Source organism: Phasianus colchicus, chromosome 27 (genome assembly GCF_987193195.1).
Source record: "Phasianus colchicus chromosome 27, bPhaCol1.hap1.1, whole genome shotgun sequence".
Taxonomy (NCBI): domain Eukaryota; kingdom Metazoa; phylum Chordata; class Aves; order Galliformes; family Phasianidae; genus Phasianus; species Phasianus colchicus.
Window position 1 is genome coordinate 2572885 of NC_143462.1, and position 18095 is coordinate 2590979.

The 18095-nt window shown below is 49.8% G+C and overlaps 1 protein-coding gene across 4 annotated transcripts; it reads left to right on the plus strand.

The window, feature by feature from the left end:
• The first annotated feature begins 220 nt into the window (after window positions 1–220).
• TACR1 (tachykinin receptor 1) lies at window positions 221–16716 on the plus strand. Of its 4 annotated transcripts, none has more exons than XM_090125653.1 (6): window positions 221–784; window positions 1700–2152; window positions 8513–8707; window positions 11821–11971; window positions 12214–12410; window positions 12814–16716. In XM_090125653.1, exons 2-6 carry the CDS (start codon window positions 1752–1754, stop codon window positions 13103–13105), a joined length of 1236 nt encoding a protein of 411 aa, XP_089981779.1. In that variant the 5' UTR covers window positions 221–784; window positions 1700–1751; the 3' UTR covers window positions 13106–16716. The 4 variants fall into 4 exon arrangements, with proteins under 4 accessions (XP_089981779.1, XP_089981778.1, XP_089981776.1 ...); XM_090125652.1 differs by lacking the exon at window positions 221–784 and adding an exon at window positions 808–925; XM_090125650.1 differs by lacking the exon at window positions 221–784 and adding an exon at window positions 955–1064.
• Window positions 16717–18095: the final 1379 nt, after the last annotated feature.

An 18095-nucleotide genomic window follows, 5' to 3' on the forward strand; every position in this document is an offset into this window, starting at 1 on the left:
AAAGGGAGAGGGTTTGCTGTGGTGCACTGAGAAGGCTGCTGAAGCTGTTCCTCATTGCCAGGGCCTCCCCTCCTTTGGGGTTTGGTCGTATTCACATTAATGCCCCAAAGCAGCAAAGGGAAAGGTTGGAAACACCGTCGCTAGCAAACCTCCCCAAGCCGGCAGGCTGCTCAGCCGTCCCTCTGCCGCATTTTTAGGCAGTGCTGCCATCGAGTGGTCCGGATGCAGGAAGAGGGGACCCTCAGCGCAGCTCCTGCTTGCGGGGCTGCGGGCGATGCGGAGGCTCTAAGCTGAAATCCACCTCCTCGTCCGTCTGTCCCGCCGTTAAAAATTCCGTCTCACTTTAACAGCGGAGCCTGTGTCAAGAACTAAAGATTTTCGGAGTCCCTCCTGCTTTGCTTCAGCTTATGAGCTGAGCCATCCTCCCTGCACACGAGCAGCAGTGCCGTTTTCACCCCGGGGTTCGCAGCGTTAGTTTCGCAGTGTTCCCTCGGAGCGGTTCCCAGCTGCTATCGGAGTCCGCAGCCATTTGGGAACATCCTTTAGCAAAGCAGAGGGACGAGCTCTGCTTCCAGAGGGGCTTTTTATCCTCATTGCATCGGTGCATCCTAAGGGAAAACCATCGCTCCCAGCACACAGCGGTGCACTTTGCGCCCACGCTTGGCCATAACACGATACTGGATGAGTAAGTTAAAATCACCCCCGTCTGGTGGATGTTATAAACCAGGACTGGGGACAGAAGGGAGCTCTGTGCCTGCGGATGAAGCACGTTCAAATTACAGCGGTAATTTGAAAAAAAAGATTTGCTGTCCCCCGGGAGCTGTTTCCTTGCTTCGTATTAGGGAAGGGGCACGGAACCGGACCTCCCCGTTGGTGCTGCTTTGGGCAAGAAGACCATTCCTCATGACAAAACTCAAACATTTCGGTTGGGTTTTCGTTTTTTGTTGGTTATTGTGTGTGTGTGTGTGTGAAGCCGTTGGAATCGATCCCCCACCCCCGGCTGTCCGCTGGCTGTAGAGAAGCTTTGGGCTGAATCGTAGAGGCGAACACTGACGCTGAGGAGGGTGAGGAGGGGGCGAGGGGCAGCGGGGGGGGTGGGGGGGGACGGGGGGAGGGCTCTGGGCTCCCGGCTCCGCTCCCCGCTCTCAGGCACCGCCCGCGCCGCCTACAAAAGCCGCGGCGGTGTCTGAGCTCCGGCTGCGCTCGGAGGGTCCCGGCCCCGCTCCAGCATCAGCCGCACAGAGCCGAACGGCCCCGGACCGAACCGAACCGACTGGAAGGTGAAAAGCGCTGCCCGGTCCCGCTGCGTCCCCCCCAGCTGCCATCCCGACACGGTTGTGCTCTGCCATGGCTGCGTACCCTGCTGCGGCTGCACCCAGAAGAGGAAGGGAGCAGCACTCTGAACCAGCCGCGCCTGGAACTGGAAGGGTTCCAAACCCCGACGTGGCTGGGCTCTGAACCCGGAGGGTCCCGCACCCTGATCTGCCTTCGTGCCCCAAACCTGCGTGCTCTGCGCCAGCTGTGCCCTTAACCAGGAGGGTGCTGTGCCCCAAAGCATCCTCACCCCTGAACCTGCTGCACCCTGAACCATCCGCACGCCCAGACCTGGAGGGTGCTGCTCCCCAAATCATCCTTACCCCAGAGTGCTGTGACCTGAAGTATCCTTCCCCACCGAACCTGCTGTATCCTAAACCCACAGGGCTCCGTGTCCCAAAGCATCCTCGTGCCTGGTCCAGCAGTGCCACGCTGTGATGGATGACTCCCCGCCGCTGGAAGCAGAGCTGGAGCACCGATGGCTGCTCAATGCCTCCCTGAACGAGTCCTCTGCCAACCAATTCGTCCAGCCCCCATGGCAGGTGGCCCTGTGGGCCGTTGCCTACACCCTCATCGTGGTGGTGTCAGTGGTGGGGAATGTGGTGGTGATGTGGATCATCTTGGCTCACAAAAGGATGCGCACCGTCACCAATTACTTCTTGGTGAATCTGGCTTTTGCTGAAGCCTCCATGTCTGCCTTCAACACAGTTGTGAACTTCACTTATGCCATCCACAACGAATGGTACTATGGGCTGCTCTACTGCAAGTTTCACAACTTCTTCCCCATCGCTGCCGTCTTTGCCAGCATCTACTCCATGACAGCCATCGCCCTGGACAGGTGAGCACCCAACCCCAACCCCTCCCCACATCCACATTGCCTCTGCCTGGGCGCTGTGCTCAGCTCTGCCTGATATCTGGCCATGGGAAAGCACTGCAATTCAAATGAGCTCTTCTCAGTAAAGGAGTGTGAGATAGAATCCCTCTCCCTGACCTGTTTGCAGGTGGTTCAGGGAATCCTCTTGTAGGGAATCCTTTGTCAGCTATGCCAAAAGAGCTTTTGTAATCTATTAATGCATGTTGGTAGTGTGTACACGGCTTGTACTTCTGGCATTTTTCTGTCCTTTCCCTTCCCAGCTCATCTCCAGAGCAGTCCATTCCTTTCCCAACCTCCTCATTTAGCTCACTGCTTAGCATAAAACAGTCAAGTAACGAAATCATGCCTGTTGGATGCACTGCAGGAGCCCTTTCCTGGCTCCTGATCTCAGGTGCTGGGGACCTCGGAGTGATGCTCAGGTTGCATGTTGTTGCATTGCCCACCGAACCACAGAATTTCACAAAACCACCTGGATTTTATTACCAGAGAGTGAAAGGGGAGGGAAGTCCCATGGATGGCTCTCGTTGGGCTGCAGAACAAATGAGCTGCTTTCTTCCCCAGCAGCTTTCTGGGAGTTGTGCTGCTGGATGGCTGGGGGCTGCCAGCATGATGGCATCCCATGTGTGTTCTGCCAAGGGTAAAAGTTGGGCAAAGCCTGGCAGGCTGTGGTGGCACAGGGCAAGGGGGAAGGAGCACAACTTGGCCACATGCTGAGGGCCCTCCTCCAGGCACAGCTGGTGTGTAACTCCCTCCAAAATCCTTAATGTTTGTCTTTAATGTCTTTTTGTATTGGTGCTAGGGATAACCTGAGGCTCCCAAAAAGCTCTGCAGTTCCCTCCTGGTTACCAGTGCTCCAGGCACAATGCATTTTCCAGTGCAACCGATTTCCTGAAGAAAACTCTGCTCTGCAGTGCCTCTTTTTGTGCTCCTTCCCAGGGAGCAGAACACCTTTTGGCTGGGGATAAATGCAAACAGGGTGGGAGGAGGATTGGCACTACCATACACCAGCCTGATTTGGGCTGAGGTGTAAATACTGCCCAAACTGGCATGGGCATTTCCCAACAAGAAATTGCAGCGCTGCCACAAATAGTGCAGTGACAGCTTGGGAAACAGAGCTGGAGATAGATGATGCTCTGGTTGTTAGAAACGGGCTCGGGTTTTGTTTGGCTCTGGAGTGGTTAGGAGCCTGTGAGCTGCCTCTCCCTGTGATGAATCAGATGCAGCTAAGAAAACTATGGCAATAACAAAAAGAAAAAGGCTTTTGCTTGAAACTAGGATTGCACTTTTACCAAAAGCTGTTTCATACCGGGAACAACCAGTCTGAAATAAAATAAAATAAAATAAAACAAAGGTTAATCCTACACCACAGAGCTCTGAGCACTGCAACAATGGCAGGAAATGCAGGAATTGGGGCTGGCAGCTGGAAGGCCTCCTCAGGAAAAGCAGTGCCGCTGCCACACAGCATCCTGCAGCAGTTAGGGCCAAGCAGCCCACTCTGGAACTGCATAGCATGGCCTTCATCATTGGGTGTGTCAGTTCCAGAGCACAACGCGTCCCCTTCTGGCTTTGAACGCTATGAATGTGTGCACATCAAAGAAAGAGCTGTGAGATTCCGCTTTCTCCAGCTTCCCAGGAAAACTGGGAGCCCGTATTGTGTCCAAGCCACTTTGCAGCCACGTGCAGGGACATCCAGAGTTGTTTTTTTCCTATTTCCTCTCCAGTATCTGTGAGGAGCAGGATGGAGCATCGCGGAACAGCAGGCATTGTCTCTCTCCTTGGGACTGCCACTCGCCCGCGCTGTTAGCAAACTGCTGCAGGAGGGATGGACCTCCTTGCCGAGGATCCTGGATTACGTGTGGAATCAGAGCCAGATCAGCACACAGGGCTGGGCAATCAAACTGGGATCCTATTTATATGCCTCTTTTTTTTTTTTTTAAATCACACTCCATTAAGTGTCTTGAAATCCATCCATGTGCCAGCAGGAGCTGCAGAAACACCAAATCTGCAAAGCTTCCTTCACCTCCATGGCTCCTACAGCCACCAGCCTGCAGACCTGTTCATATCTCCACAACCCCATACTGTATGCAACAGAAAAGGTGGTTTGGAAAATTATTTATACTTGCAAGCTTGAACTCCCAGTTTAGATGAACCAGCTGAATACCAGGAATACATTCGCCAGCTCAATGACCCCATGCCTTCCCCAAGAGGCGATTACTGCAGATAGAAACCCTCTGGAGAGGACAAATTACATCAGTGCGCAGACATATTAATTAGTCATTTACGCCCTAATATAGCACAAGTTCTTTTAATCTTGACTTAATGGTCTTCTGGGGCTTGCAGGACAGAACTTTGATTTGCGCCTGACAATGCGTAACTGTGCCCTGCTGGGATGGGATTTGGAAGAAGAGCAAGTGGGAGGGAAGGGAGCCTGGGGGGACGAGCTGAATTCACCAGGTCAAAAGCTAACTGGCATCCTTTTTTTCTTCTTCTTCTGCTGTGATAAATATGCGATGAAGATGAAATAGCAACAGGCTGGTGGGTGGCTGGGCAGTGTAGGAGCTCAGGTGTTAGACATGCCTCTGAGGTGCTTGGCTGCAAGCAGAGCATTGGCACAAGCTGCTGGAGGGGAGTTATTCTGCTTAATTGATGGCTTTCCTAATTTGGCCCTTAGTTTGTTCTTAACACTTCGATGGCTCATCTGGATTAGCGCATGCACTGATCTCAGATTTATCAGCCCTGCGTTTCCCACATTCATTCCTCAGCTTTAAATGGTGCCATGGGGCTATCTGCTTTCCTTAAGCAGTACTTGGTGAGTTCACAGAGCCCCCCCAAGAGGGCTGTGCTGTGCTTTGGATCCTCCTTTCCCATCTCATCGCTATCAGCAGTGCAGTGAACACTGGGGGGCCCTCTGCCTCCTCCCCAGCCTGCTGCCAATTCTGGGTTTTGGTCCTCTTCTGTCTGCATTTGGCAAAATTCTTTCTTTGGAAACAAATGTGTCATGTTCATTCTCCAGGCAGGCTCCAGCTTTCCAGATGCAATTAATAGTGCATTTGAGGCAGTGTAGCCATCTAGCTACGTAATAAGTGATACACTCAGAGCTACCTTGCTACAACACTGTACTCAGATGCTATTGCTTCACCATGGTAACAACCCCCCCCAATCCGAAACACAATAAAATATTTAAAACAACAGCAAATGGCATTACTTACGTCACCAAAAAGAAAGCATCTGGCCTAAAGTTGTGTCCTTCAGTGCAGTGGGTATATAAAGCTGCTGGCAATTGGAGCTGTCTTCAGTCCCATTGAGTTCTGGGGGGAAGGAAAAAGGGATGAGCATCAGCATGAGGTTGAAAGGAGCTGGGCAGCCCTGGGCTTGCAAAACGTAACCCTCAGGTGTGAAGCTCCCATCCCAAAGGCAAGCAGAGCAGGTCATTGCATCTCGAGGAAGAGGATCATTAGTTCTTCCCAACCCAACATCTCCTGCAGCCCAGTATGAGCTCTACCCCCTCGGAACACTTACAGCCCATCAGGAACAAAACCTTTTCATTAATGTAGGAAATCTGCCCTTAAATCTTCAACCAAGGACTCTCTCCCCATAGAAAAATGGGACATCAGGAGCCCGTGGTGGTTCTTCACCTGCTGTACATGGGGATATTCCTTCCCCTCCCCAGCTCATGCAAACCACCGCTCCTGTCTGGCCAGGAGAACTGCCCTCCTGGGCAGTGGAGAAAAGAATAAATCTCTCTAATAGGATACAGGGAGATGGGCAGAGCGGGGCCATAGAGGCACTTTGCAAGGAGAAATATGAGCGAATAAACTCATTAGCCTGCTTTCAAGAATCTGCTTCCCAACAGAGTGACTGGGATCTGCAGCACTTTGCTCTGATTGATGTCTTTGTGCCCCAAATCAGGCATGCATCTGCCTGCGGAACCACCAGCAACTTGCACATGCCCTGAAACATTATAGGTGCATCCCCCAGAAAGGAATACACACCAACCTATAGGGGAAAGAAACTGGAAAGCTCAACCAGTCAGCAAGGAACTGAGAGATGTTTGGGATGGATGGACCAAGTACTGGAAGAAGGCAAAAGCAGCTGTTTTGTTTCCCCACTGGTGTTTTCCCACCCCAATATGAGCATGACAGTGGCTATTACTTGAGCTAAGGAGGCCATGAAGCCATATTCTGTGCTCCTCCCTTCCCTGCAGTATAATTTTGCATCAAATGTTCTTGTCAAGCAAAAGAAAAAAACAGCAAGGATGCAGTTATTAAAACATTGAGACAACTCTTTACTTGCTGATACAATTATTATTTAATTAGACAGTATTTTAATATGAAATAATGATCAAATTATTCTCAGGATGTTTGCACATTTCCATCTATCTCCAGTATCACTAGCTCCAGTATCACTAGCTCCTCCAAGCAGCTCAGACCCTTATGAGCCTTTTTCCTGGAGGTTTGGAAATTGCTGTCAAAAAGTAGAATGTAGGACCAGTGTTTCCCAAAGCACCACTGGTTGGCTTCCTCCTGGCCCCTTCCTTGAAATGCTGGCATATTTGTTTTATTCTTTGACTCTTCAGTTGTATTAATTTTGCTGTCTTCTTTCTATCATGGACACCAGAGCATCACAGACAGATCAGTGGTGATTGGAAAGGTCTCTGGGCAATGGGGTTGGGGCTTAACTCGTTGTTTTATCAATTGTTTGGGCATTTTATTACCTGTGAGATTTTCTGCAGCCACAAAGTGCTTGAATCTGATAAGGAAAATCCTCCAAAGTGCACTGGCAGAAATTAGATCAGAGCACCAGTACTATAGGATAACCCCAACCAAACCTCCTCCAGCTCCCATGGTGGAACAGTGGGGATGTAGAAGCCCGGAGAGGTCAGTGTGTTGCTGGCTGCTGTGGCAGAGCATTGCCAGCATCCATTCCGTTCACTTTTACTCACCAGCTTCTGTTTCAGGCGCCAAAGATTTCGCAGAGATTTTAGAAGGATAATTATCAGGTGAATTTGCAGCTGCACAAAGCTGATAAGGTTTGGTACCCCAGGGCAGGGGAAGAGCTGATGGCAGTGTGTATTTCTCTATTAATCCCTGCACCTTTTCCGCAGCAAATGGACACGTAATGGAACACGGGGACTATTTTCATCCAGGAGAAAACGAAAAGCAAAAACTGTCCATCATCTGAAAAGAGTGGGGGGGAGTGGAGAAACAGAGAACACTGCAAATGCCTCAGGCTGTAACATGCAGAGCAATGCAACGTTTCTCCTCATTGTATGACGGCAGCGTTTCCAAAGCTTGACATGGGGGAGGGAAATAAAACATTTGCAGTGTGCTCACTTAATCCTTCCAGCGCTGCTGGCTGCTGTCAGCTTTGCAAAACCAGATTTGCAGAAGGATAAATTCAATCTGCCCCGTCGTCACTGGAGTCTGCCTCATGTATGATGACTGATGTTCAGGATGGAAGATCCCATGAGCGAGGCAGATATGGGGCAGCTCCAGCATGCTTTGTTTTGGCTCTCCTGTTTGGAAGCCTTTGCACTGCAATTTACTGTATAGATATGATTTTGCTCCAGTGCAAAACTATTGAGTGCTGCCAATGGAGGTGCTGCCAGACAACAGCATCAGATATGAGTATAGTACAGATCTGAGCCCCTCACTACAAGAAAGATATTGAGGCCGTGGAGTGTGCCCAGAGATGGGCAGCAAAGCTGGAAAGGGACACAAGTCTTATGGGGATGGTTCAGTCCGGAGAAGAGGAGGCTCAGGGGAGACCTTATGGCTCTCTACACTGCCCTGAAAGGAGGTAGCGGTGAGGGGGGGTTGGCCTCTGCTACCAGTAATGGCAATGGGACAAGAGGTGTTGGCCTTACGCTGTACCAGGAAAGGGTCAGGTTGGGTATTAGGAAATACTTATCCAAGAAAGTGGCTGGGCTCTGGCACAGCTGCCCAGGGAGTGGTGGGGTCACCATCTCTGGAGGTGTTCCAGAATGATGATGGGGTCAGTGAGCATGGTGGGATGGACTGGGCTTTGACTTGATGATCTCAGAGGTCTTTTCCAGTCTTAATGATTCTATGGTTGCGTTAGCAAAGCTGCTTTTTGGCTAGGAGTCAATGAGTGCCTCAAATGGGACTCCGGGCCCAAGGGGAATTTGCTGCAAGAGAATTGGTTGGGGACCCCTCTGTGAAAGATTATTGGATGCATTCTGTGTGGCATTGAGGGCTGCTAAGCTGCATGAAGCAGGTGTCAGAAGCACAACACACACACACAAGATCTGAGACAGCCTCCAAAGCTACCAAGCTTTGATTTCTTCTCTTGCTCACCTTGCAGGTACATGGCCATCATCCACCCGCTGCAGCCCCGGCTCTCAGCCACTGCCACCAAAGTGGTCATTGGTGTCATCTGGCTCCTGGCCTTCCTGCTGGCCTTCCCACAGGGCTACTACTCGGTGACAGAGGAGCTGCCAGGCCGACTGGTGTGCCTGGTGGCATGGCCGGAGCACAGCACCGACGTGTATGGCAAAACGTGAGTCAGACTTTCCAAGAGGAATGGACAAATTGACCTATACAAAAAAAAAAGTAAAAAAAGTATTTAAAAAACATCGTTAAAAAGAAGTGGGGAAAGCTGAGGAGGGATGAAGGCTCCTTGGGATGGGGAAATCCTCCACCCACCCAGGGTAAGGCTGGTGCTACGTGGCTGATGGTAGCAAGATCTGCATCTATAGCATGGTGAGGCACACTGAGGTTAATTAAGCTGAGTTTGGTGCTCCTTCTGGTCCACACTGCATGAGCTCCCAGCCCTTCTACAGTGCTCGTCCTTGAGGGAAACTCATATCCAACTGCTAAGATGCAACTGTGGGATGCAGTCTGCATTACCCCCAGGGGCTGCATGGCTCTGTTTTTTTGTAGCACCTTTCCTTCAGCTTACATCTTTACAGGCTTCCTAGGGTGAGAGTTACTCCTGTAAGAAGTAAATAGCGTTGTATCAGGTGTACCTTGGCCAGGCAGTAACAGAGAAGGCTGTCTGGGGATGTGTTGAGCCCAAACACCTCAAAAATTCACTCAAGTGCTTCAAAAAACAAGCTCTGAAAAGAGGCTTTGCAGAACCAGCTCAGGATGAAAGGTGGATGCCTGAACAGGAGGGCTCAGCAGCCATCTCCTTCCTACCCACCAAGGTTCCAGCTAATTACATCTGGCATTTCCAGCAGGTCTGGGCAACCCTGCTGGACCGCCAGCACATGGTCCTCCACAGTTTGCTCTTTGAGGTCTGTGAGTCATGCAGTGAGCTAAATGTCATAAGGAAAAAGGGGAAAAAAAACCAACCTTTGCGACTCCAGTCCCACAGAGCAATGAATTAGTGCTGTGAAACTGTGCTAGAGGCAAAGCAGGGGATGTGCACACAGGAAAAAGTGCTCAAAGCCAACGTGAGTCTGTCCATAAAGCAAGAGCTGAGCTGAGGTGTTTTCCAACCTCCATGATTCCATGCAACTGCAATAAATGCAGCCAGCATGAAGAAACTCAGCCCACAAGTCTGAGTCCCCAGGTCCCCCAGTCTGAAAAAGTGACCAGCACAGACCCAGGGTCTCACTTTGACAAATCATTCACCGTTTTGCCATCTACCAGAGCCACTGCCTTTTCAAGAGTTGACTCAAGAGCAAAACACTACTACCAACCCATGGATAATTTGGAAGCTGGGTGCCACCCCAAAGCCTGCATATCCCACGCTCTTTGGTGAGCAGGCCATTCAGCAAACAGTTGAGGGCAGCCAGGAGAGAAGATGCTAAGCAGAAGCTTTTCCGTAGACAAATCTCAAACAGCTGCTGAGGACTGAAAATAGTTTGCAGCTCAGCCTAGCACAAAATGCTGTCCAAATCATGGGAATCCACTTGCACAGAGCCAGAGATCATATGTGTTATCTTACTGCCCCCAAAATAACTGCAGGTGGGTGTTTGGGCCCCTGTCAAACACCATTCCTGCTTGCACGGCTGTAGTGCAATTATTTAAGGCAGGAGGTGCTGCATCTGCACCAGGAGCTGGTGACTCAGCTCCCTTCCATTCATTTTGATTCATTAAGGGGCAAAACTGTACTACTCATTGGCTTATCAGGGAGATACCAGCCCACAGTGACTGTCCAGACATCAGCTGCCTCCTCTCATGTTCCTGTCATCCCTCCTACGTGCTCCCCTGTTCTTCACAAGTTACTAAATCCCCACACTGAAGACTTCTAAATCACAAAATCCAGGCTTCCCTGCCTGCCTGATCCTCATAGAGTAATAAATAGATGGGTTTCATCATCCAAAGTACAGAAAATAATGAACCAAAAAGCAGGATGTGTTGGCAATCCCTCTCCTCACCATGCTGCTGTGGCTCTGAAAATAAGGACGTGTCTTGCTTGCATTATTTAATGGTTGCTCTGGGGCTTTTCTGCATCGCTCTCCACACTTTGCAGCTGGTTTAAGACCCTGCCTTGCACAGCAACAATGAAATCTTCATCATGGAGCCACAGAGACGCCTCTTTAATTAGCAAAATAGAAAACAGTCCTACAAAATCCAGCTGAAATGCGATTAGCCCTGGGTGGAGAGGAGGCCAAATGAGATTGCAGGTACAAAACAAGGAGGAGATGGCATGGCAGTGTGGGTCTGGGGCCAACCTCACTCCTGCCAGAGCAGAAGGAGTTGCATCAGGCACGAACCTGACCCATGACTTACACTTTGGAGAGATTATTCAATCTGAGCTCCTAGGAGGAGAGAGTGCAAGAACAGAGCAAGGCTACAGAACCTTTATCCATGTTATAAAGGGATGCAAAGATCCTGCCCTCCCCATGTGTGCGGAAAACTAACCAGTTGGATCAGCACTGGGAAGGAACACAGCTTGGAGCAGTGCCACGCTGGAAGCAAAGGCTATTTCTACCACACTGCTTTTATGAACTGCACGTTGACCTTTTGCTAGCAAGAGCTTCCCGCAGCCCAACTTCTGTGCATTGTGCATGGAGCTGCTCCCAGCTGTGTTTATGGCAGTGGGGACTGAGATTATGTCTTCTGCTGCCTGAGCAGAACCAAACCTATGGTGGATCAAGAGTCAGGCAAGCTAAGACTTTGCATTTGCCATGCAGGGAAATCCTGCATTTCTCTTTAGTTTAAGGTTCCTATCAAAGAATCACAGAGTTGTAGGGGCTAGAAGGGACCTCCAGAGATCAACTAGTCCAACCCCCATTGCCAACCCTATCCTTTACATATGTTCTGTTCTATGTTGGTCTTGTTTTAATACATTTGCACAGGACTGCTAGATGAAAGATCTGACAAGCATCAGTTTTCACCTTCAGGATAAATTAGGGTGTAAATAAAGTAGATGTGATAGTAGAGCTACCTCATCTAAGACGTCTTTGCTATGCACAGGTAACATAAGTAAGTCTTTCACTGGCTTCTCTCTCCCATTCCTGGAGTGTGCTGGCATGCCAGAAGCCAGCAGTGAAGGCTTGGAAGAGATTGGGATGAAACTAGGGAGTTCTTCCTGGTACTGAGCACAGAGGAATCATGCTACATTCCCTCTGCCCCTGTGAAACTGTGCTTCCAAGCTTGGTTTGCAAGAAACAGGCTGACTAGGTAGAGGATGCTCTCAACAGCCATCATTTTTTCTAGGTATCACTTCTGCATGACTGTCCTGATCTACTTCTTGCCACTGCTGGTGATAGGCTGTGCCTACACCGTGGTCAGCATCACCCTCTGGGCAAGTGAGATACCTGGTGACTCCTCTGACCGCTACCACGAGCAGGTCTCAGCAAAGCGGAAGGTAAGGAAGCTGCACAGTAGCAGCCATCATTCACACTCAATCCCAACTAACCACAGCCAAAAAGAACGTAGCAAGATGGAAACAGGTTGTTGTTCCTAAAGGAGCAGAGCGTGTCCTCCAAACGTGCGTCCTCCGTGATGCCAAGCGTGTGTTCCCTGCTGAAAAGGTCTCTGAGGTGGCTTCTTCTGGAGGGTGACTTGTGACAGAAGTCCTCCCTGCCCTGCGCTCTCTTTTCCTCACAGGTGGTGAAGATGATGATCATTGTGGTGTGCACGTTCGCGCTGTGCTGGCTGCCCTACCACATCTACTTCACCCTGCAGTATTTCAACCCCGAGTGGTACCTGCAGAAGTTCATCCAGCAGGTCTACCTGGCTGTCATGTGGCTGGCCATGAGCTCCACCATGTACAACCCCATCATCTACTGCTGCCTCAATGACAGGTGGGTTTGAGCCCAACACAGCAGGGCAGGGAGAAGAGAGAAACACAGAGGGCTCTGATGGAGGAGACTGTGGATAGAGAGGCATTCTAGGATGGTTCTGTTCTATCCTCTTCCAGGGGCTGTGTTTGTTGTGGGGACAAGACTCACCTCAATAAATCTTCCCTGAAGTCTCTATGGGATCTGAAGTCACTCATGTTTCAAAACAATCCTCCCTACTCCTCACTGGGATTTATCAGTGGTGTTTTTTTTGTTTTTATTTTCACATCTGAATAAAAAGCAATGTTTGTTTAACTGTTCAGCAGCACTTAGACCTGGCCTCTCATGTCCAGTGGGGTCCTCTCCCCACTCTCCCCATCCCCACTTTCCTCACTCCTGCCTCTCTGCAACCCTTCTGTCCCCTCAGGTTCCGCGTGGGCTTCAAGCATGCATTCCGGTGGTGCCCATTTGTCAGTGCTGCTGAGTACGAGGGTCTGGAGATGAAGTCAGCCAGGTACCTGCAGACACAGAGCAGCATGTACAAGGTCAGCCGGATAGAGACCACCGTGTCCTTGGCGGTTGGTGCAGCTGAGGAGGAGCTGGAAGAGAGCAAAAAGGGCAAACGTCTCTCTGTAGACATGACCTCCAATGGCTCCTCACGCAGTGACTCCAAAACTGTCTCCGAAAGCTTCAGCTTCTACTCCAACACACTCACCTAAGCGGCTCCCAAACTCTGTTAGCCACCCATCTGGATGCTGCCATACCTTTCCCTCACCAGAATGCTCCAGCGCGTGATCCACCCAGCATCATCACCCTGGTTTTAATGTACTGGCTTCTGTCTGTGCTGTTTTTTCATCTCCTGCTGTGCTGCTGCTCACCTGTGATGCTTGAGTGAACCCAAGAGCAAAAGCTTCAGACTGATTTCATGTGTTTCATCATGGCTCATGTCCAAACACAAACAAGGTTTTTCTGGCCTCCGCCTTGCTATCTGCCTCTCCAACCTGCCATGTGCTGATAGGCTGCAGAAATAGAGCAGAGCTGGGTTTTTCTCTTAAACCAGAAGTACAATGCTGGCAGGCACTTCCCTGCTTTCTACGAGGCAGCAGGTGTCTCTCAGTGCATCCAACCTCCAAGGGAAAATAAATAAATCTTTCCTGCTCCCAACTTTAATTTCATTCTGTCCTTCCCAGTTGAGTATCCAGAGAGGTATTCAATACCAAAATCAAGCAGAAGTGCTGTTTTCAACTTCAAAATACCCTTGTGGCACCACTGGCCAGTCAGTGCTTCAGCTGAACATGGTGGTTTTGTAGTCTCAGCTCATCTCCAGCACCCACTATTCTGCAAAGAGCCACTCCACAACACAGCTCAGCTCATCAAATCAGGGCTCTTGGAAAGGATTTCAGAACTAAACCAGGCTTTAGTTGCCATTAATCATTCATCTGTGCCAAAATCAATCACTGTGATCTCATTCTAGGCCTAAGGCTATAGGTCACAAGTAGATTTTGGAAGTCTCTGGAGCTCTGGAGAAGAACTGACTGAATGGACAAGATCTTCACAACCTGAAAGTGCCTGGAGCTGCTCAGAAAGAGGCACAGTAGGTTTTTGTTGGAAAAACAAAGCTTTGTCAACATAAAATGTTGGAAGGGTGACATGAATTTTGCAGAAATTTTGACTCAGGGGAGAGCAGAAATGATTTCACTCACACTTTCTGGATTTTGTTTTAGTCAGGGAAATGTTTCTCTTTTCCTCTCCCTGGCTTGTGCATGAAACATTAAGGTTATGATGGGTAACTTGGATGTTTGTTATGTTTTAGTCCTGTTCTGATGATGCAATTTTAACCAGGGGCTGCTCTCAGCAAGGGCTCCTTTGGTCAGTAAATGTATGGAAGGAGGGAAAAATGAAATAAAATGAGAAGTTGGTAAATGTAGCATGTTAGGAAAAAACCCACCAGTCTGGGCTGTTGTATTGACTGCTCCTTCCTGCTCAAAAGCTGCTGGCATAACCTCTCACTTTTTTGGTGCAGAAATCGGACTCACAAAGTGGGTTGAACTTTGCCACAAGCTCCACAGGTGCTGTGCTGCCAATACATGAGAAGGTGATACAAACCAGAGCCAAATGCTGATTTATTTCCAGCTGCCAACCCAAAATGAAGGCAAAAATGAATGTCTCAAAGTGCACTGAAGAGCCAGCAAGTAAGGCCAGCAGAGATCTGGTCCGCACGCACCTTGAGCACACAAGTTTGTGTTAGCTTAAGAGCTTACAGAAGTCAGCGTTCAAATACACAGAAAATAACCAGGCTGCCTTTTTTCTCCCCTGTGTCTGATGCCCTCAGGACACTGTGATTATGAGATGTGCAGAGAAACGACAGCCGTCTTCTCACAAGCAATGCTCAGCTTGAAACATGAGATAACCCCAAGAGAGTTTGTGGAGACCTCAGATCAAGGCTTGCAGCCTGAAATGCCCCTTGTGCCCCTTGTACCAAGCTGTCTCTTGAGATAAAGCAGGCAGAATTCCCACCAGTTACAAACTGGGATGTCCAAGCGGGTAGAAATGACTCTAGGGGAAGTTTTCATCAGATGGAGGCCAACACAGGAAAAGGAGAATGCTCTGGGTAAATGGGAATATGTCCAGAGCCAAAGACTCTTCCCAACTCCAAGTGCCAAGCTGTCTCACAGGTGGAGGTGGGAAAGGCTATTGTAACATTTAGGCTCCAGGCCAACCTGTGAGATGGAGTGTTTGCAGCAGGGCTGTGTCCATGCTGATGACATGCTGCGTTCACCATGTTCTTGGTGTGCAAAAGCCACAGTGAAATCTTCTTTTGAAGTCTGAGAAGCCCAGAAAAAGACTCACCTGCCTGGGAGGGGGATGGGACCTCTGATCATGCCAGCTGCAGTACATTCAGCTTTCCTATCAGACAGATCAGTGGTGATACAGAGACTTTTCCTACTTTGTTAAGCCTGGTTTTCTAGTTTGCTTTCAGATCTCTGGTTAGAAATTCAATTGCAAAGCAAGAGAGTTTCTTTGCCTCTTTCCTGATTCTCTGAAATGCAAGACCACAGCCAAAGCTCCCAGCACAAGAGCACCTCGCTTTTGCTTGCTATTAAGAAAACCCAACCACACAGCTTTCAGGCTTCAGCAACCTGTTAGTCTAATCACATCATCCTGCATCCCCAAACCTGTCTCCAGTTGAGTAATTCACACAGTGGTTTTAATGAAAAGCTTAACTTGGTTCCTTCTCACATGGCTTATCTGCCCAAAATACCATCCCTGTTGGAGCTTCTATCACACCCATCAGTGAAATGTGCTCGCTGGGGCATGTCAGAGGAGGGACAATGAATCCCAACAGCAGCTGAGGATATGAGAAGACTCTCTGGTGTCTCTGCCCTTAACCTTTCCATCCCAGACAAAAGGCATCCAGTTTCAGTGCAATACAATATGCCTGAGGGATGTGATGGGACAAGCTGGGCTGCAGCGTACATTAAGGGTTTGGGTATTTGGTGTGGTGCAGTGCATAGGAGCTTTGGGTGAGGTTCCTCCCATGGTAGCATCTCTATACAGCAAAAGCTTCCCTCCACAGAGCCCTCCTGTTCCAAATGGCCTCCCTCTCTAATTATTGGGTTTGTTAAGTCCCGGTGGATTTTCATAAATAAATGTTTCTTTTGTTGAGGCTATGTTGCAACTGGTTAATGAGCCCGCGGCTATGGGAGGCAGTGGCCAGCAGCATGGTGGGAGTGGGGCAGAAGGGGTGAATAGGTTATAATTTGCAGCTGTTAATGAGAGGAGCATTGCCGAGACACATTTGATTGACATCACTGCCAAAGGCCCTGTCCCATATGCCTATTAAGCCCTGTTTCTTTATTTCCATGGGTTACTTTATCATGCAAAAGGGAGAGGATGGATAGTGCCACACAGTGCTGCTGTGCTCCCAGAGAGCCCTCTCTGCAGTGAGAGGAAGGTCATGCTTGACCAATCTGGTGGCCTTTTATGATGGAGTGACAGCATCGGTGGACAAGGGAAAGGCGACCGATGTCATTTACCTGGACTTGAGCAAGGCCTTTGACATGGTCCCCCACCACATCCTTATCTCTAAACTGGAGGGATGTGGATTTGATGGGTGGACCACTCAATGGATAAGAAACTGGTTGAAAGGCTGCAGACAGAGGGTGGTCATCAATGGCTCTATGTCCAGGTGGAGGCTGGTAACGAGCGGCGTCCCCCAGGGGTCTGTCTTGGGACCGGTGCTCTTTAACATCTTTATCAATGACATCGATGATGGAATTGAGTGCACCCTCAGCAAGTTTGCTGACGACACCAAGCTGAGTGGTGTGGTCGACACGGTTGAAGGACGGGATGCCATTCAGAGGGACTTCGAGAGGCTAGAAAGGTGGGCCCGGGTGAACCTGATGAGGTTCAACACGGCAAAGTGCAAGGTTTTGCACTTGGGCCAGAGGATTCCCAGGCATCCCTACAGACTGGAAGGAGCAGTCCTTGAGAGCAGCCCTGTGGAGAAGGACCTGGGGGTCTTGATAGATGAAAAACTTAACATGAGCCAGCAGTGTGCCCTTGTGGCTCGAAAGGCAAATGGTATCTTGGGCTCCATCAAAAGAGGGGTGGCCAGCAGGGACAGAGAGGTGATTGTTCCCCTCTACTCTGCTCTTGTGAGGCCCCATCTGGAATACTGCGTCCAGGTCTGGAGCCCCCAGTACAAGAAAGACAGGGAGCTGTTGGAGAGGGTCCAGAGGAGGGCCACGAAGATGATCAGGGGACTGGAGCACCTCCCCTATGAGGACAGGCTGAAAGAGCTGGGCTTGTTCAGCCTGGAGAAAAGAAGGCTGCGGGGTGAACTCATTGCAGCCTTTCAGTACCTAAAGGGAGCCTACAAACAGGAGGGAAATCAACTCTTTGAAAGGGTGAGTGACAGCAGGACAAGGGGAAATGGTTTTAAGCTGAGGGAAGGGAGATTTAGGTTGGACGTCAGGGGGAAATTCTTTACGGAGAGAGTGGTGAGGTGCTGGAACAGCTGCCCAGGGAGGTTGTGGATGCCCCGTCCCTGGAGGTGTTCAAGGCCAGATTGGATGGGGCCCTGGGCAGTCTGGTCTAGCATTAGGTGGAATGGTTGGTGGCCCTGCATGTGGCAGGGGGGTTGGAGATTCATGATCCTTGAGGTCCCTTCCAACCCTGGCAATTCTGTGATTCTGTGATCCCACTTCTCAGTGAGAGTCAGTTTGTCTCACAGAATCATAGAATAGAATCATAGAATCCCAAAGGGGTTCGTATAACTTCCTGCATGCATTTGCACATGGCAGGAACGTACTTCCTTGCTATAAGAAATGCTCACTGTCACAGTGATCTGCTGCAGAAGTCATACAAGCAAATCCAAAATTTCCCATGCACCAGCCCATAGCAATTTGCTCATTTCCTCCCCCTGCAATCAGATATGGAAAGCTCCAAATCAAAAGTGCTCTGGTGGGTTTGCATCAAGGTGGAGTCTCTGGGAAGGATTTAAGGAGACAGATAGAGAGATTGTGCCCTATATCTGCTGCCTGGCAAAGTACTGCAGAGCTCTTCTCTATCAGTATCCTGCTTCCCCAGCTGAGAGCTCTGCTGCTTGTTGGATGCCACCACCCTCTGGCACAGCAAGCAGCACACATTGGAACAGTTGATGCAGTACCTGCAAAACCCTCTGGTCTCGTTATCAGAGCAAAGCCC